Here is a 20,274-nt window from a genome sequence, read left to right on the forward strand (position 1 = left end):
CTCATCCTCCATCCAGAACAAGTTCTCCTCAGGTGGAGGATGGAAGGGAGGGCACCCTACTGAGATATAAGCCCAGCAACCTCCACATACAGGAATGGGGGATCTGCAAGAATACAGCTTATAGCTGCAGGGGTAGACTCAAGAGTAAGCCAAATGAATACAACATCCATCCCCAGGCTGCTGGTTGAGGCAGCCCAAGACTCTTGAGAAGGAAAAGGCCATCCTTTAATCTCAGAAACATCATTGCAAAATGCTTCCAAAGAGGAGGGAAAAAGCCACCCTCAAGAACCAATGCCTAGGAAATCAAATGTTGTCTACTATTGCAAGATAGAGAGACACAAACACAAAAATACATATCATGCCTCACACGTTAAATGCCAAATTGCTTCGACTAGCCCAAAAGACACAAGCTCAGAAAACGCCCCAGACTATACACAAGATATACAGACCCAAAGTGAAATAGACAAGAATAGGGAAAAAGAAGCTACTGAGAACCCAGAACAAAGTGATGCTGAAACATAAATAATGACAGAGGGACAGACTGATTATAAACCTAAAAGCTAATCTCTCACTAACTCTCTATCTCTCACTCTCACCCACTATCTCTCTATAACAAGAAAGACAGCACACACACACACACACACACACACACACACACACACACACACATGCAAAATCTTATACCAGCAACAAAGGAAAAAGAAAAACTTTACACTCATTCTTACTCACATTCAGGCAATCTTAACCAATCTTACATATACCCTCACCCGACTGGAACAAATCTTACCCACATACATTAAAAGAATACAGAAGACAGAAGAATTGACAGCGAAGGTGAGACAACAGGCAAGCATGTTTCCCACACAGACAAAGAGTTCAACTAAAGACCAAGACCAGAAAGAATTCTTCCAAGACCATCATAGACTTTAAATGAACAATAAGAGTCAGACAAAAGAACTTTAACCCATGAATTATGCAGAACAAAGAACTTCAAGGAACAGGTCACATAAGCTGTACATATTAACTTCACCTTAAGGACACACATGCAACATGCACACAACTCCAGGACAAGACAGAAAAAGATAGACCACATTAGTCAACATGGAAGAGGATACATTGGCAGAGTAATTATGTACATGCCACACAACATATTTAGTACACAACCATTAAACACACTGATTTAGGGGCCTTGTCATAAATAAGCAAGACCCATAATAATGAAAAATGTATATACTTGTAAATAAAGTTCTTGCAAGACTCAACCATGTAGAAAAGAACTATAAAAAACTTTTCTGTCTACTTGATTCCAAAGTACATGTCATATAATATATAATATGTATATATATATGTGTATCATATGTAATGATTATACAGTAAACATACATGTACGTAATGTAAATTTTAGATCACTAACCTACTAACATAGATTAAGAATCAGACTAACACTCTTAACAAAACTGAGGCCAGGGAGAGAACAGAGAGGGCTGACAAGGAAAGTTCAAATTTTAGGGAGCCAGTAACAGGGAAAGAATAGGAAAACATAAGGTAGGAAATTAAGAATTAAAGACTTTGTAGTAGCTGGAGAAGTTAAGAAAACATAGGAAAACATGAGTTCGAAAAATGTTACCATAGTATAGAGATCATTAAGATATTGTTGCCAAGTAGTTTCAAATCAATATTGTTGCATATTGTTCTGGGACACTGTTAGTCCAAAATATGTTATTCAAATGTATCAATCCCACGTAACAAAACACACCTACCCTAACTTTTCCCAGAATCTTGTTTTAGCATAAGGTAAGATAAGAGTAAGATATAGCTGAAGGAAAAGAGGTTTTTTTTTTTCCTTTTGGAGGTGGGATAGAAAAATAGATAGTTAAAACTAGGGTTGAGAACCAAAATATTGAGTTACTTGCTAAAAATTGAGTTACTTGCATTGTTTGGTTAACAACTCATAAGACTAAAATGGGAATTTGTAACGTAAGAAAGAAAGATCCAGGGGGTTGCAATGAGAAGCCAAGCTGAAGGAGAGATCAGCTGAAGAGCAGCAGAGGAGGGGCAGAGAGAGAGAAGCTCCAACTGTCAATAGTCTTCCAGCCTGGGAGGTGGAGGAGAGGAAAGGAGGTTTTCCTGGAAGCTGAGAAAGAGCCCATCTGTTTGGGACCTGTTATTCCTTCTGGGACCCAAAAATATCTCCACTAGGACTCTTCAGGAACAACTACCTGAATTCTAAAGGAGGTTTTGGATTTGGACTCATACTGGCCAGAGCCATCCAGATCTCTCCCTGAGATTTCTCTCTCTCCCTGACCTGTTTCTAGACTCCTGAAATAAAAGCTAGTTAGCTGAGGAATAGGGATCAACAAGATCAACCAGAGTGCCTTGAACCCTGAGCACTTCAGGGGGCCAGCCTGGCAGAGGGGACTAATGTTGGGGTTTCCTACTCCTCACTTTCCTTGCCAGACACGCCTACATCTCCTTCCCTTTGTGAGCCCAAATAAATTGTTTACTGCTTTAGAATTAGGTCTGATTGGTTTCTGACACTAGGATAGGGGGCAAAAGATTTGGGGAGAATCACATCTCTCCCCCAAAAGGGGAAGGTTAGCTCAGGATCCCAGGGATCCAAACTGGCTAACCCAGGGAATAGCATCTCTCCTTGACAGTGGGGTGACCCCAGGTTTCTGAAGGGAAGTGACAGTGGATGTTCTCCATCTCCCAGAGCTATTCTTTGAGGAGACATATTCCCTCTGTCAAGGGGTCAAGACTTGGCTACCTCTATCCCAGAAAAAGAGAGGGGAAGAATCTTCTCTCTCCCTCTTTCCCCATTTTCCTCTCTCCTTCCATTCCCCCTGTTCCCCTTCTCAATCCTTCCCTCTCCATTCTCTCTATTACAATGGCTTCTTATGTTCAAGTTTTTGTTGTTGTTGTTTTCCTTATTTTTCAGCCTATTTCTTGACTTTTAATTTTGTTAAAGTTAAGGTCTGCTCACTTTGGGGTGGGGAGGTACCATACCAAGCTTAAAACTTTTTTTGTGGTGCTGTTTTCAGAGATAGTTCTGAAGGTCTGTAAGTTTTCAGTGTTTCAAAGATAATGTTATCCTGGGAGAGATATGATTATTGCTTTCCTAATTCCACTCTTGTCTTTTACTCAAGAAGGGCCACTGTTCCCCTGCAGCCACAAGCACTAGCACTATTCTTGGCCCTAGAACTGTGACCAGGGCCCCTACTCTCTTATGACTGACTTGGATCTGAAGCTGTTTATCAGGCACAGAGGTCCCTTGAACCACACTCACAGTGTGGACAAAAAGAAAGCTCTGGTGTCAGGGTCTTCCAGCCATTGGTCAAAGCTGTAATGAGACAGTACAATATAGTCAGAGTGAAGGGGACTCCTTAGTTGGGTGGGGGAGGACCATAGGGCTGCGGCTGAGGGACAATGGGCAGTGATTGAAACATGATTGGCCCCTCCTTGCAGATGGAGAATCTAGGTTGGGTGGGGAGGCTGGCCAGGTCAAGGTTCTGGGAAAATTGCAAGCCCCTGGAGCTCCCTTTATTCTTTGTTTACAATACATTCACAACAAGCAGATCTCATACTCCAAAGAACATTCTTGACACAGGGGTGGAAAGGATGGGGGAAAGCAGGTGATTTGGTTTGGGGTGCTGCACCAAGTTAGGCCTTCATGAGGGCAGCCACCACAGTCTTGGCATGGAGGCTACACAGGTCACTGTAAGTCACAAAGACAATGGATTTGCTTGTGATGTATGTCATAGAAATGGCAGCACCCACCTGCAACAGGGAAAGGAAACACCCCAGTCAGTTCTAGCCATCTCTTCTTTTACCTAACCCACTGAGAAAAAGATGTGGAAGACAGCCTGGAAAAAAATCTAGTATTGACTTTGTGTACTACAAAGGATTCCTGCCCTTAAAGATCAACTTTGTTCCATGTTCACTGCTCTTCATCCTTTTTACCTTGTCATCAATGGTATCAAATTTGGTGAGAACAATGCCATCAATGAGCCGGGGTGTTTGAGCCATAGAGTGATCAGCCAGAGCTTTGTTGAATTTTACCAGCTGATCCACAGCCTCATTTCCCACCAAGGCCTCCCCAACAAACAGCACCAAGTCAGGTGTGTTGACTGCAATGAGTTTGGCCAAAGCAGTCATCAAAGGCGCATCGTCTTGCATTTCGCCAGCTGTATCCACCAACACCACATCAAAAGCCTGATTATAAGCAAAAGAAATGGCCTCCATGGCAATGCCAGCAGCATCCTTGCCATAGCCTTTCTCAAACAGGTGCACCATGGTTCGGCCTCCATGATTCTCTGGAGGGTGCAAAGCACTAAGATGCAGTGTGTGGGTACACAGCTGCTCCACTGCCCCTGCCCAAAATGTGTCACAGGCAGCAATGAGGACACTGAAGTTATTCTCTCACAGCCAGAAGGAGATCTTGGCAAGATTTGTGGACTTGCCCACTCAGTTGACCCCACAGAAGGTAACAACATAAGGACGCTGGCGGTGCTGAGCATCCATGATATCTCGGAGCATGTGGCTGCAGGATCTGTACTAATGACTCCTGCAGTGCTGCTTTACTGTGGAGGTCACAGTGCTAAATATGCCCATCACCTTTCCCTCCAACTTGTTGGCGACAGACTCACAGAGCTGGAGATCGATGTCTGCAGCCATATCCTTAGCAATTAAGTGATCTTGCATCTTGTCCAACACAGATTCCATGTCTTATGACTTAAGCTCTTAGAGCCAACCAAGCTTTTCAGCATCCCAAACATACCACCCAGAGCTCCCTTTGAAGCACTGGGTTTGGCTGAGTTCTGAGTGACTCCCTCATCATCTGAACTGCTGCAGTCCAGATCTTGTAGTTGCCCTCCTGCCTGAGTTCCTCGGATCAGGTTGATGTCCTCTGGCAAAGTGATCTCAGGAGTTCCTGGGTTCAAATATGTTCTCAGACACTGTCTAGCTGTGTGACCTGGGCAAGTCACTTAACCCCCATTGTGTAGCCCTTACCACTCTTCTGCCCTGAAATTGATACAGGGTATTGATTCTAAGATGGAAGGGAAGGGTTTAAAAAAATAAAATACTTAAAAAAAAATTTTTTTATAAGCAAAGGAATTCTCCTTTCACCATTGTAATTACTCCTATTTCTCTAAATTAAATATCAAAATTAATGTGTATTGGGGAGGGTGATGGCAGATATTCAGCCCACTTAATTGGGCAATGTGACACCATCTGGTTGAGGTCGGACTTTTCTTTTTGTTTTGAGGTACTTTCTTGAGGGTTTGTAACATGTACAGGATCAAGGGATTCATTTCTTACTCCATTCTCTTGAGCAAAATTTGGGCTGGGATATTCCTTTGATTCTTCAGAGTCCAGAATCCAATGGGACTGAGAAGGTGTTTCCTCTGGCATTGGTTGTTGGGGTAACCAGGGCAGGGATAAGTACCAGAGAAGCCCCAGACACCTAAACAAGCAGGTCTGTCTAGAGGGTTGTCACCAGAAACCCCCAGGAGGATATAGTTTGAGAGTGCTGACGGAGAAATCCACCTCCAGGATACAGTGGAATTTTGGTTAAGGTAACAACAAAGATTTGTAGCCTGGCTTTGGAGACCCCTGAGAACCTGGTCACGTCCGTCTTGTTTCTTTTTCTATATTTCCCACCACCTTTGAGAATGGGGAGTGGGGTAGGGAGAGATATTTTTCCGTTCTCCAAACGGTTTTATGGCCAAAAAACCGCTTGGAGTTCAAGACGTCCCAGACCTCCCAGAGCTTTTTCTTTCATCAATCTACGAGACAGAGTCCCCTCCCCCCACCCCACCCCCCAAACTAGGGGAGCCGAGACACAGCTCCACTTTGACCAGCCTATGCTTCTTGGCTTCCCTGGAGGAGGGAAAGGGAACACGGGAAGGGGTGCTTGGAGAAGGGGGCGGGTCAGACTCTCAGGGCTGCGGGGGGAGGTGGGGATGGGGGGGGAGGAGGAGGGTTTAGGGGCGGGGTTCAGGATGAAGATAAGGAAGGTCAGTCTAAGGGGCGGGACGGCCAGCGAAGGGCGGAGCTTTCCTGCTCCACCTCGGGTGGCCCAGAGGTCTCTGGGAAATAGGAAGTGAAGGGCTTAATGAGGGCCAGCGTGTGTAGTGTATACCTTGGATTCTAATTCTAAAGAGTCTGACCCTTGTAGCTCTTTAGCCCGCCCACTGTGTTTCCCAAGGAGCATCCTGGTCACAGCACCTGGTGAATGGATAAGTAATTGATCAAATGATGGCATGGGGAAGGCCCGCCTGGGGCTGTGGGTACTCGCAGGGAAAGACCCCGATGGCAGAAGGAAGGGTGTGTGGGATGGGGTGGCATCCTGTTTTAATGTGAGACCAGGGAGGGAGAAAGTGGGGAGGGGTACAGTGGTAGAGGGTGTGGCTCGGGAAGGGTAATGGAGAGAGGGTTAGGGGTAGAGAGCGTTACTCCCATCCCCTGGGGTTAGACCTGGGAGCAGTAGGCTGAGTGGACCCCTTGGGAGAGAGTGGGTGTGGGGGAGAAGTTTGCGGGCTCCATATCTTTATAGGATTTTAGGGACAGAGACCAGCTTCTTTGTGCGCCACTTTGAGGCTGATACACGGATTTACCCAAATTATCCCAAAGTTATGAGCCCCCTTGAGCTAGGCAGATTGTGAGTCAGGGTGAAGGAATATAGGGAAGGCAGAGTACCAATGGGAGGGATTCCATCTGTTATCCCAAGCCTCTTCGGACTCTTTAGGAGGATAGGAGTAAAGAGCCCCTATCTGCTGCTTCCCTCCTTCTGCAGGTTGGAGTGTCTTCCCAGAGGGCAGGGCCAGGGTCTTTATAACTCCTTTAGAACTTCAACCTCCATAATTCTCCGTAGGTCGGCCCAGGGAAGAGAAAGGAAAGAAGTCTTCCCACCTGGGATCCTTCTCCCTCCTCAGCATAGCCTACAGAGGACCAAAGTCTGGCCCCAAGCAGGGAGCCTGGAATCAGAGGGAATGGTCCCTGGCAGCCATAGACCCTACCCCAGGTGAGTGCAGTTCATCCACAGACTTGACCAATCTTAGCAATCCAAGCCATTTCCATATACATATAGTATTATCTTTGAAGCTGGCAATCTGTTAGCAATGGATGGCATAATATGTAAGAAATTTAATAGAGTAGTAACGGTAGTGCCCTGTTCTCTTTGTATTTTCAGCTGATTCATGGCACTTGGCAGATTTGAAGCACTAACTGCCCTCTCCACTCATTCTATGTTTGTTTTTAAATTCTCATTAAAATTTGTTGGTAAAGAAAACTACTTCATTCCCTTGTCTCTATTCTATATAGTTCATGTCTTTGCTTTCTCTCTGCATGCCTAGCACTTCCATCTCCCCCCCCCCCCAATAGCTGCAGCTATTTGACTGACAGTAATGCTTCTCCGAGGAAGAATGAGGGTGATTGGGTGACTTGCTGGGAGATTGGTTGCTTGGGGAAATGACCCAGATTTAATGCATAATTAAATTTTTTAAACTTTTTTTTCACTTGCCAGTCTTATACACCTGAATTTATGTGTGTTGAGATTGAGTAAAGGAAGGCCCACTGTATATAGAATAAGTAGAAAATAATTAACATAAGATGCTAGAATTAAGAGTGGTTGGGGAAGGCTTCCAGTAAGAGGTGAGATTTTAGTTTGGATGTCAGGGAAGCTCAGAAAGTCAGTAGTCTAGAGACTTCTTTAGTGGGTGAACTCCCTATGACTCCATAATCATAATAGTATCTTGTGACTATGGTTTTTTCTTGTTATTGAAATTATTTCCCTTTGTATCTTCAGAATTAATTGCTTGAATATCATTCATTGCTCTTGGACTTTAGAATGTGAGGGTCCTGGGAATTTATCTATCTTTTCTAAAACCTGTTGCCTCAAAAGAAGATACATAAGTCTGTATGGAGGCAGTCATGTATTTGTGTGTATTTGGAGGGATGTGTAGATGCATGTGTTTGTGACTTTAGTGGTTTTGTGTTTTCTTTTTTGTTTCCTGTTGTAAAATAAATACTTCTTAACTTGAGCCATTAGAATGTGAGCTCCTTGAGAAAAGAGGTACTGTTTAGTCTTTTTAAAAATATTCTTAGCCCTTATCCTGCTTCCTTGCACATAGTGAGCACTTAATAAGTGTTATTTATTATTTGATAAATATTTCTTGAATTAACATGATTGAATCCCTATTTCAATAGAAATTGAAGCATTCTCTTTTTTTCTGCACTCCAAGATTTTACAATATCAATTCTAGTCAAGGAGGGAATCCCATTCTGAATCAAGACTGGGGTGTGATGAGACCAAGGTGGCTATTCCAGGTGCAATTTTATAATTTTCATAATCAGTGGTCAGACATTTCCATGAGATAAAAATCACTTTTATATTAGAAACAGACTCTTAACCAAACTTGCAAAGGCTTCTTCCCCAGAAACTCACTCTCCTTTGTTTTCTTCCCCTGGAGCAGAGATTGCTCTGACTTTCGGAAGGCAGCTTTGTGGGTGTAGGACTCAGATCTAAGCCAGGACGTGTATCAGGACTGTCTTCTTCTGACTGCCCTTGCCATTGTGTCTTATTCTCTTCTGACTTCATGGTGGGTATCATCCAAATCCATCAGGAGCAAGCCTCCTTCCCAAGCTTGGCTACTGCCTGAGCATCATGCCCCAATCTCTTTTCCAGATTCCTAATCACTTCCCAAACATCAGGAGTCACTCTCCCCAGATTTATGATTGTATCACACTTTCCCAGACTTTAGACCTTGCTCACAGGGACCCAGGAGTCCTGTTTTCAGCCTTCTTATTAGGATACAGGTGTCTTATCTCCTTCTTCGTAGCTCCTGGTAAGAGATTTGGTTGTCCTGTCTTCATATGTGGTCCACCTCTGCACTTGTTGCTCAAGCTTCCTGATTGATCTACTACTCCCATTTCTTTCAGAGCCCTCAGGCCCCCTTTCCAGGGGGTTGAGTATCATATTTCATGTCTCAGTCTTCTGTTCATTCCCTGGCAGCTCTAGTCTAGAGCTCTCCCAATCCCTTACCTTTCCTGGATCAAGTAGTCAGTCTGTTGTCTAGATTCTGTGTCTATTTTGTTGGAAAGGAAGGGACATGAAGCAGAAAAAAAGGAGTAAGAGAGGGAGGAATGTAGTTTTGTTTAGACCTTCATTTCTAAACCTAACCTTACCTGCTATCTTCTTCCTTCTGTAGGTTGGAGTCACTGTCCTGGGATGCACGGCCAGGGCCCTGGTAACTCCTCCACCTTTGTAAATACTTGTAGGCCAGCCTCCTGCCTGGGAGAAGGGAAAGATAACTTCCTTCCTGGGATCTTCTCCCTCCCCAGTTCTTTCTTCAGAAGACCATAGCCAGCCCTAAAACAAGGAGCCTAGAGTCTGAGAGAATGGCACCTGGAAGTCACAGGCCCCTATTCCAGGTAAGTATAGTCCATCCACAGATTAATATCCACACCTACTGTGAACATTTCTATAGACATAGAGGATTGTCTATGAAGTGGTAATTTCTCTTACCTCTGGATCATTTCTTTACAAAAACAGGCATGATAAGAGAAGAAAAAGAAATTGAAGGAATCAGAATGGGCAAAGAGGTAATAAAACTATCTCTTTTCGCAGATGATTTGATGATATGTAGAGAACATCTCAAAGATTCAACTAAAAAATTAATTTAAAATATCAGTAATTTTAGCAAAATAGCCAGATATAAAATAAACCCATATAAATCATCAGCATTTCTATATATCAATAACAATGTTATTTAAGAAGAGATATTAAGAAATAATCCATTTAAACTAACTATAGGTAGAATAAAACACCTAAGAGTATATCTGACAAAATAAACCCAGAAGTTATATGAACGTAATTATAAAACACTTTTTATACAAATAAAGTCAGATTTAAATAACTAGAAAACTATTAATTGCTCATGGGTGGGCAGAGCCAATATAATTAAAATGACAATCCTACCCAAACTAATCTATTCAATGCCATCCCAGTTATATTACCAAGAAATTATTTGATTGAAGTAGAGAAAATAATAAATTCATTTGAAAAACAAAAAGTCAAGAATATCAAAGGAATTACTGAAAAAGATATAAAGGAAGGAGGCTTAGCACTACCATATTTTGAACTATGTTATAAATCGGTAATGATCAAAGTTATCTGGTACTGGCCAAGAAATGAAAAGTAAATCAGTGGAACAGAATAGATATTCAACAAACAGCTGCAAGAGATTAATAGTTACTTTGTGTTTGATGAATAAAAATTCATTATTTGGTAAAAATTGTTAGAAAAACTAGAAAGCAGTCTGGCAGAAACTAGATATAGACCAATATTTTACACTATTTACCAAGATAATATCAAAATGGATATGTGATCTAGGCCTAAAGGGAAATATCATAAGCAAATTGGAAAAACAGGAAACATATTACCTATCTGATTTATGGATAAACAAGAGACAGAAAGCATTGTGAGGTATAAAATAATTTTGAACACATTAAATTACAAACTTTTAAAAACTAACATAGACAAGATTAGAAGGAAAGCAGTAAGTTGGGGAAAAATTCTTAAAGACATTTTTTGGATAGAGGTCTCATTTCTAAAATACATAGAGAACTTTTAAAAATATTTTAGAATATGAACCATTCTGCAATTGATAAATGGCCAAAAGACAAGGACAATTTTTGGATAAAGAATTCAAAGCTGTGTACAATAAATGAAAAAAATGCTGTAAATCATTATAGATTAGGAAAATGCAAATCAAAACACCTCAGATATCATCTTACCCCTCTGAGATTGGCTAAAATGATTAAGGGATAAAATGACAAATGTTGGCGGAGATGTGGAAAAATAGGGACACTTAATACACTATTGGTGAAACTGTGAAGTGATCCAATCATTTTGGAGAACAATCTGGAATTATGCTCAATGGGTTATAAAGTTGTGTGGATACCTTTTGATCCAGCAATACCACTATTAGGCTTATTTCCTAAGGTCATTGGGGAAAAGGAAAAGAACCTATAGTTCTAAAATATTTATCGCAGCTCTCTTTATAGTGACAAAGAACTGGAAATTGAGGGGGATGTCCACCTATTAGGGAATGGCTAAATAATTTGTAGCATGTAATTGTGATGGAATACTACTGCGCCATAAGAAATGATAAGTAGGTTAATTTTGGAAAAAACATGGAAAGACCTACATGAAATTATAAAGAGTAAAATGAGTAGAACCAAGAAAACATTATAAACAGCAACAGAAACATTGTTTGGAGAATGACTTCTGTATGTCAACCTGCAGAGAAAGAACTGATAAATAGAAATACGTAAGACATTTTATGTATACATTTGTGATTTTATCAAATGATGCCTTCTCCCGTGGGTGGAGGGGAGAGAGGGAGTAACTTGGGTATCTTAATGTAACAAATACATAAAAAAAAAATCATGCATTAAATTGAATACATAGTAGCAGCACTGCCCTTCTCTCTTCTGAGTTTTGTACTGATTCATGGCATTTTGGTATCATAGCTACTCTTACTTCTATGTGACCATCACAATTTATGCTATTAACAAATAACAGCAATCATAAAGCCAAGACATAAAATGTTTTAGCTATGACACATAATACCCAGAGCAACCACAAACCTTCAGTGTAAAAATAGATATTGCCTTTATTTAGATGGAGTCAGACACACACAATTTAGTTTATTTAGACCAGATTCTGATTAATATCCCTTAAGAATACTTTTTCTATTTCCATCTAGATAATTTATTTTAGCTTTTTAGGAAATAAATGAGATCATTTTTATTTATTTTCTATTTAATGATCATAGGAAACTTTATCCCCAGAACAAATTTTATTTCAGAGCTTCTCACAATTGTTCATGGAGTTTTCTTAAGATACCAATTATATCAGTTCTGATGAGGAGGAAATTTCATATCACCTCATTCTTCCCCTCCAGAGATCCTTGTATCTCCCTGAGAGAACAACTAGTTTCTATGATTCCATTGGGAGGAACATTTCACATGGGAGGAACATTTAAAAACTATTCCAATTGAAAATATAAAATGCTTTTCTCAGTATTCCGTTGGGCTTTCCATGTCTGTGGTTTCAAGTGTTGGCTCTGACACCCATGAGTGATATGATCTTTGGGTCATTCTCTTCTCTATACTGCAGTTTCCTTCTGCAAATTGATGAGCATTGGACTAGAGCATGTCTGAATTGTGTTTCAATTCTAAATCCTCTGAGTTTTGATGTTTTAGGAGTTGGTGAGGTTCAAAGATGTATCTGTGGATTTCACCCAAGAGGAGTGGCATCTCTTGGACCATTCTCAGAAAGAGCTGTACAAGGATGTCATGTTGGAGAATGCTCAGAACTTGCTCTCCTTGGGTAAGGACTATTTTCTCTTGTAACTGAAACTGCCATCAAAAGGAATATCTTCATTCCCTCTCTAGTGTGTACAATTTAGGCATTCATCAGTTCTTCGTAAGACCAAAGTGCTGGTCTTCTGTGTCCCAGAGACAAGGTCCTCCTGCTGTCTGGTTTTCCTATAAATGATCTTTGTATTTTGTGATTGAGAGACAGGAGTTGCCATTGTTGCTCCTGAAGCTGTCACCTGATTTTCGGTAGCTTAAGGTCAAGGACCAGAGCAATGGTGTTGAATCCCAGAGTTAGAAAGAACTTCATGCATTAACAAGTTTAACCTTTACCTGAGCATGCATTTTGTTTGCAAAACCCCTGACAGCTGGTTGTGCAGCTTTCTTTTGAAAATGGGCAATGAAGTAAATCCCTTTCATCACAAGGCTACCTTTCCTCTTTGGATAGGATTTAGCCTTGGAATGTTCTTTTTGTTAATTAGGATAAATTTGTATCTCACTGTTCCTGGTGTTACTCTTAGAACCCTAGTAGAACAAGTATGTTTTTACTTTTTTTTCTACTTCCAACCAATTCTAGTATAGATGCTAGGGAAAGAATACAAAAGGATTAAGTATTTATTTATATCAACTATGAGCCAGGTTCTGTGCTAAGGGCTTTCTAGATGAGCATATTTTTCACTTGATCCTCATAACAACCTTGTTTTGGGGGCTATTATTATCATCCCCATTTTATAGTTGAGGAAACTGAGCCAAACAGAGATTAAGTGACTTGTCCTTGGAAACAAAACTAGTAAGTGTCTGAGACCAGATTTGTGCTCAGAGCCTGATGCTCTCCTCTGCACTGATAGCTACCTCTGATTTCTAGAAAATGGAAACTTATGGAATATAACAATCCTTCTGTGAAGAAGGTAGACAAAGTTAGAATTTCCTGATTCCAAATGAGTTACATTATCTTTGCCCTTGCCTTCTTAATCTCCCATACCCAGTCCTTAGAAACCATCTCTGAGTATTCTTGGAATCACCTTGTGATCCTTGCTTGCATTCACTTTCTCCCTAAAGACGATTACTTTATATATTTCTTTCCCTCATCTTCCTTAATTTACTTCCCATACCCAGGGCTTCCAGTTCCCAGTGAATATTTGATCTCTTTTGAGCAAGAAGGTCTGAGGAACTCCTGTCCAGGTGAGTGAGGTGAAAGCTGGTATATGTGGACTATATCAGAAGACGATTCTTCATGTTGTAGTAAAGGGAGTGCTCTACTTGAGGGCAAGAATCCCTAACTTGGAATTCTTTTTCTGACACTTTTTAGCTGTGAGATCCTGGGCAAGTCACCATCCTTCCAAGCCTCAGTTTCCTTTTCCATAAACAGAAGGGGTTGGACTCCACACAAACATGGCAATCAAAACATTTCTTTGCCATAGTAAATGGCCCAGCTAGGAGTATATAACCTAAATTTGCACTGGACCTAGGCAGCTTGGTTTTGTGATTTTTCTCTTGTTTTCATTCATTAATATGTGAACAGGAATGAAGGCCACTCTCTGACTTGGAAAAAAATCAAGCTTATGTTATCAGTCTTGATCCTTTTTCTGTTTTTTTGTTTTTGTTTTTGTTTTTTTCTGGTCCAGTTGTTGACTCATTCTTGGAGAATCATAAGCCAGATTCATTCGATGAACATCAGCCTAAGGTTGGGGTAGTGGCAGGGAGAAGATCCCAGGTATCCTATAGCAGGAGAACATCCTGGAGGCCTGAAGCCATTGATACATTCAGTGTTGTGTCTAGTCAGGTCTGATCAAGGCTAGAACTTTAGTAAGATAACTACTTACAGGTGATCAGGTGCAAGAAAGAGACAAGCAGGGCTAAGGCAAGGACATACTTTTGATGACTAGGAGAGAAACTGCAATCCAAAGATTAAGGTAAAGGTTAGGGCCTAGCCTTAAATCCATCAATCAGTCAATAAATGTCGATTAAGTGCCTGCTATGTTCTATTTATTGAACTAAGCGCTGAGGAGGTGAAGAAAGGCAAATGACAACTCTTCTGACGAGGAGTTCAAAATCTAGTATACAGATATGGAGATGGTGTGAGAATAAGGAAGAGATCATGAAGCTCACTAGCTGATCCAGGCAGTTGAGTGTTTTGGTGTGGAAATACATTAAATTCAATAGGCACATATATGATTTCCAGGAGAGAGGAGGGTGGTTTATGGAAGACATAATAGCCAAGATAGGAAAGGATGATGACAATGATAACAGCTAATAATTACGTGGTGCCTAGAGTCTCACGTATATTTAATGAAGATAGGTTGGTGTGCAGATTCCAAGCAAGATTAGTTTATTAACAATGATTGCATATACCTGTTAACAAATTGTGTGAGACTGGTCACCTCATTAAAACCGGGAGCCCAAAGAGAAGAAGGGATCCCTCACTAAGAGAGGGCTGCTATTATGATCTCCATTTTACATTTGCAGAAACTTAAGTAAAGAGAGATTAAGTGACCTGCCCAGGGTCACACAGCTAATAAGTATCTGGTGGCCAGACTTGAACAGAGGTATTCCTAACTCTGGGCTCATCTCTCTCTGCTCTTAAGTCATTTAAATGAAGATTTTATAGACATATCTGACTCTTCCTTCTACTATAAAATCCTTATTTTATAGTTGGAAAACTAAGGCAAATAGGGATTAAGTTACTTGTTCAGGTTCCCATAGCTAAGAGGTGTCTGAAGGCCAGATTTAAAATTGGATCTTTCTGATTCCAAGCCCAGTGGCCCGTTTTCTGCACCACCTAAATGTGCTATCTATGGTGCCACCATCTGTTTTTTGATTCATAGCCAGAAAACAGTGAAATGGTTCATTATACATGGGTGAGGTAGAAAATGGGAGAATTTTGTAAGTTATATTGGCGATGGGGTGGAAATTCATTTTTTTTAAAATAATTCCATAGCCCATCAACAAAATGAATCACTAGTTATTACATACAAAAATTGTAATGGCTTAATGTATTTTTGTAATTGGTTAATGACAAAAGGTGTATCATTTGATCAGTGCACTTGAAACTCAATTGCATATATTGCTTTAGTTTTCTTATTTTCAAATTATGTTTATATATAAAACAACCTTTGTAAGGGAAAAATCCTGTAACACTGACTACAGAAATTATTGAACAAGAAACTGTTTAAAGACTGACCCAGGGTACTGATCAATTCCTTTGAAAATCATCCTTATAGTAGAATAACAACATAAGTGGAATATAAGATCAAAATTTTTAAAATAGCCATTATACTTCAACAAGTGGTCATATAATGTCTAATATCTTCTTAGAATATTTGTGATGATCCATGACTTTTTTTTCCCCTAAACCCTCCCATTTCTAGGCATGGCTCTCAAACCACTGAGCCACCTACCTGTCCCAATTCATGACTTTTTAAAGATGATTTGTAATGTGCATGCCTAGTGATCATGGATCATGATCGAGGAGCCTGTCATCTGTCCTGCAGGAAATAAAACATTTGTAACATCTTAAACTAATGATTATATTGTTTATGAGATGTGATTATAAGGTAACTGGTGAAGGAAGGTAGTACTCTGGTGCAGTGACAAAAAGCATATAAGGGTCTTTGCATGCCTGTGACCTTTCACTGGAATGGATTTGCACATGAATGTTCAAACTGGGGTGGGGGGGAGGTTGGAAAGAATTTGATGACAGGCTAAGAAACTGAAGGAATATGTTGTACTTCTCAGAAGTAGTCAAAAGTTTGAGGAATTCCCTTAATGAATACCAAAAGCCTTCTCTTGATCATGATATTTAGGAATCACTTTAGATAGAAATTAATTATACTTCAAATATGCCCATGATTGTTTCCCAGAGGAAACATATTTGTAACAAAAATGGGCAATTAACTAGTTATTAATTTATACTTTTTCTAATTAATAATTTATATTTTATTCATGTTTATTATGCATTTTATTGATTTATAATATTTATGTTATAAAATTATGTAATTTCTATTATATAAAACAAATATATTTTGTATATGTTTATATATGTTATGTGTGTATATAGAAAATATGTTTATGTTATATATATTAATAAATTTTTATAAATTTTACAGATAATTTACTAATATATAATTAAGTTAACTGCTTTTTTAGGTACTGTTAAAGTATTTTTAGTCCTTGGTGCATCTTACCAACTCCAAAGGGATTTTTTGATCTCCTAAATGGGAAGTGTTGCTGGAAGATTAATAAAGAAATATGCTCTCTACTTCCTGGCACAAAGATGGTGACCTCAAGGGTCTAGTATGAGGAATAATATTTTTAGACATGGGAAATGTAGAGATTTAAAAATATATATCTTTAGCATAAGGACTTTAGTTTTTATTTTTGGAAGAGATATTAAAAGGCAAAAATTTAAACATAAAGAGATGAGTATCCTAAAAAAGTTATGGGCCAGAATAGAATCTAATATGCCTCAAATGAATATCAAAAACAGGGTTGGCACTTCTGATTGAGTCTCATTTGAAAAATAATGTGGGTGTTTGTGTTTGCTTCCTTACTATGCAGATACCAGGTCTGATGTAAAAAAGGCTGCTGCAAAGCTGAAAATGACCTCATGGAATGGCTGTTATCAGTATAGCCAATACAGGGCTAGTCTTGAGCAACAGGAGATAATCCACACCAGAGAGAAGCCTCATAAATGTAATCAGTGTGGAAAGACTTTCACCAGGAGTTCTGGCCTTGCTCGACACGAGAGAATCCACACTGGAGAGAAACCTTATGCGTGTCATCAGTGTGGAAAGACTTTCACGAGGAGCTCTGGTCTTGCTCAACATCAGAAAATCCACACTGGAGAGAAACCTTATGCATGTCATCAATGTGGAAAGGCTTTCAGGTTCCACTCCAGTCTTTGTACTCATCAGATTGTACACAGAAAAGTGAAATATTATGAATGTAATCATTGTGAAAAGGCTTTCAGAAGGAGAAACAGTCTTGCTGAACATCAGAGAATCCACACTGGAGAGAACCTTCATGAATGTAATCAGTGTGGAAAGATTTTCACACGTAGCTACAATCTTGCTGTACATGAGAGAGTCCACACCGGAGAGAAACCTTTTGAATGTAATTATTGTGGAAAGACTTTAAGTTGCAGCTATAAACTTGCTGAACATCAGAGAATCCACACTGGAGAGAAACCTTATAAATGTAATCAGTGTGGAAAAGCCTTCTCACACAGTTACAGCCTTCCTATACATCGGAGAATCCATACCGGAGAGAAACCTTATAAATGTAATCACTGTGACTTGGCGTTTAGATGTCCATCCAATCTTTATAAACATCAGCTAAGCCATAGTTCAGTGAAACTTTATGAATGTAGTCAGTGTGGAAAGGCTTTCACTCAGCGTTCCAGTCTTACTCATCATCAGAGAATCCATGCTGGAGAGAAATCTTTTAAGTGTCTGGAGTGTGGTAAAGGTTTTAATGTAAAGGCTTACCTTACTAAACATCAGAGAATCCATTCTAGAAGGAAAATGTCATTACTATAATCAGTGTGGAAAATTACTTTGGCTAAATTAATCTCTTATTTCCTATCAAAGAAGTATGTAAAGGCATTTAAATGAAGTATCGAGCTTTGTTAGACTTCAAAAATTTCATCTTGGGAACGAGCCCTATATTGATTCAATGTGGGAAGGCCTCCGGCCAGAGATCCCTTACTTTGCATTAGAGGATTCATAGTGGGGGAGAACATGGCCAGTCAGGACCTGCCTGTCATTGGAAGATGGATGTCACTAGACATCACAACATTGGCACTAGAAACAAAGCTTTATAGAAGAAGTAATTATGGGAACGTCTTCACATAGAGGCCATACTTAGATACACTTGGGGGAGATCTTGCTGGAGATAAAAACTTTTTTTAACCCTTACTTTCTGTCTTAGACTCTGTATTAAGTATTGGTTCCAAGACAGGAATGCTAAGGGCTAGGTAATTGGGGTTAAGTGACTTGCCCAGGGTCACAAAGGAAGTGTCTGCGACCATATTTAAACCCTACTTCCCATCTCTAGGCCTAGCTCAATCCACTCAGACTCACCATGCTGATGTCTGTCTTCCATTTTGCAGCCCCATAATCCATTCCAGACTCATGTTTCATTACCATATTGTTTTATTTGTAAGCTGTTATGCTTTCGCTCACTTCACTTTAATTCATGCATCCTTCCAGGTTTCTCAGCAACCTCATCATCATTTCTTGCAGCACATCATATTACATCGCATTCATGGAAATGACAGATGTTTGAGGGAATTTATTTTCCTTGACTACATATTAGTTTCAGGTGTCACGGGGAGGTCAGGTCAGTAGGGGAAAAAGGAATGTTATTTTAACAATTAAAAAGCAAGCCTGTATTTTGGAATTATGTAATAATTAAAGATTAATTCACTATTGATGAGGTTGTGAAGCTCAAACTAATAGCCTTTGACTCAGTGATATCACTAGAGTGTGTGTTTATTCCCTTAAAGTCAGAGGAACAAGCCCCAGGTATGTAAAATAGCTCCTATTAAAGCAAATGGAAACTAAGATATGGTGTTCTACTACTGTGGGACAATAGCCGAACAAATACTGATACATGAATGAAATCCAATTATGTCATCACAAAGATAGGCAATTTCATTGAACACTCAGAAGAATCCTATGAAGCAGTGGAGAGTGAACTGAATAGCATTCAGAGAATAATTATTTATAATTACAATATTGCTAAAGACTAAGAACTTTGAGAGATGTCACAACTGATCATTAAAATGACCACTATTCCACAGGATTTAAAAGATCTGCTGTTTCCAGACCCAAAGGTGATGGATTCAAGATGTTAAATAAAGAGTACATTTTGGGATTTGTGGGTATGGTGGGAAATTATTTAGCTTGACTATACTTTCTTTTAATTTTTTTGTTGTCTTTTTTGGTCAATTATTTGTGGGAAAATATGTCATTTTGATGGAAGCTAGGAATGGCATTATCTTCCTGTCCTTCCCAAAAGGAAAAGGAAATAGTTGGATATTTTTAAAGCTCACACAATAAGACAGGAGAAAGGCCAAAAGGAGTTGGGATAGGTTTGAAACAGCCATTTTGAGTTCTTTAGTATCTCAGAATGAAAATTAATAAATAATAGAAATTATTTCATAGACCATACTCTTTCTGAGGAACATGTAGATCATACTTCAGTGTCTAGCAGCACACTTCAATGCTGCTAGTCTCTGGGTTCGCATAAACCTGAATGCCATGAAAGAGCAACAATAGTCCCAAGGGGCCAAGTGTCCTTAGGACTGCTAGGTTCCTTTGGAGTCTCCAGGGCCTCTGCCAGAAATGGAGGTCTGGGATCCCTGATGCACTGAGTTTTGGCAGTTCCCTGCCATTAGACTCTGCACTACATCTATAAGGGCCTGAACTTGGGGACCACAACCTAAGACTGTCCAGTTAGGGATGCCCACATCCCTTACTCTCCAATGCAGAATGTTTTGTACCGAGGGATACTCATCTCTGTCTCTTGATCTTACTGTACACCTTTTGCCAGGCTGAGTTTAGGACTTGGGTCTTCCTCCTTGTCTGGCATCCTCATTCCCTTGAGTGATGAATATCTGAGACTTGGGGTCATTTTGGTGGCTTCTCTCAAGATCCAGGTGGTCCAACAGGGTCTACGAGTTCTCACAGCCTGCCATCATGGGAAAGGGGATGGTATAGGCAGATGTTCCCAAACTATAGCCTGTGGGCCACATGCGGCCCCCCCGAGGCCATTTATCCAGCCCCCACTGCCCTTCCTGAAGGGGCACCTCTTTTGTTGGTGCTCAGTGAGAGGAGCACTAGATGTGGTGGTGCTACAAAGTTAGGCATCGCTCACGTACAGTACTAC

General features: G+C 40.1%; 1 protein-coding gene and 1 pseudogene across 10 annotated transcripts; one reads left to right on the plus strand and one right to left on the minus strand.

Moving 5' to 3' along the window:
• Window positions 1–3,507: 3,507 nt before the first annotated feature.
• LOC100015297 (signal recognition particle receptor subunit alpha-like) lies at window positions 3,508–4,973 on the minus strand (annotated as a pseudogene).
• Window positions 4,974–6,035: 1,062 nt separating this feature from the next.
• LOC100619397 (zinc finger protein 420-like) lies at window positions 6,036–19,260 on the plus strand. Of its 10 annotated transcripts, none has more exons than XM_056794521.1 (8): window positions 6,036–6,327; window positions 6,875–7,024; window positions 8,475–8,600; window positions 9,210–9,248; window positions 9,343–9,432; window positions 12,271–12,397; window positions 13,501–13,566; window positions 16,942–19,260. In XM_056794521.1, the coding sequence occupies exons 3-8, from the start codon at window positions 8,598–8,600 to the stop codon at window positions 17,919–17,921; spliced, it is 1,305 nt and encodes a 434-aa protein (XP_056650499.1). In that variant the 5' UTR covers window positions 6,036–6,327; window positions 6,875–7,024; window positions 8,475–8,597; the 3' UTR covers window positions 17,922–19,260. The 10 variants fall into 10 exon arrangements, with proteins under 10 accessions (XP_056650499.1, XP_056650497.1, XP_056650498.1 ...); XM_056794519.1 differs by having other exon boundaries at window positions 6,036–6,243; XM_056794520.1 differs by having other exon boundaries at window positions 6,036–6,231.
• Window positions 19,261–20,274: the final 1,014 nt, after the last annotated feature.

This window comes from Monodelphis domestica, chromosome 4 (genome assembly GCF_027887165.1).
Source record: "Monodelphis domestica isolate mMonDom1 chromosome 4, mMonDom1.pri, whole genome shotgun sequence".
NCBI lineage: Eukaryota > Metazoa > Chordata > Mammalia > Didelphimorphia > Didelphidae > Monodelphis > Monodelphis domestica.

Coding starts and splice junctions, on each gene's coding strand:
- LOC100619397 (XM_056794521.1), top strand. Junction 9,249..9,342: donor GATGCACGGCCAGGGCCCTG/GTAACTCCTCCA, acceptor CTCCCTCCCCAG/TTCTTTCTTCAGAAGACCAT. Junction 12,398..13,500: donor TCAGAACTTGCTCTCCTTGG/GTAAGGACTATT, acceptor TCCCATACCCAG/GGCTTCCAGTTCCCAGTGAA.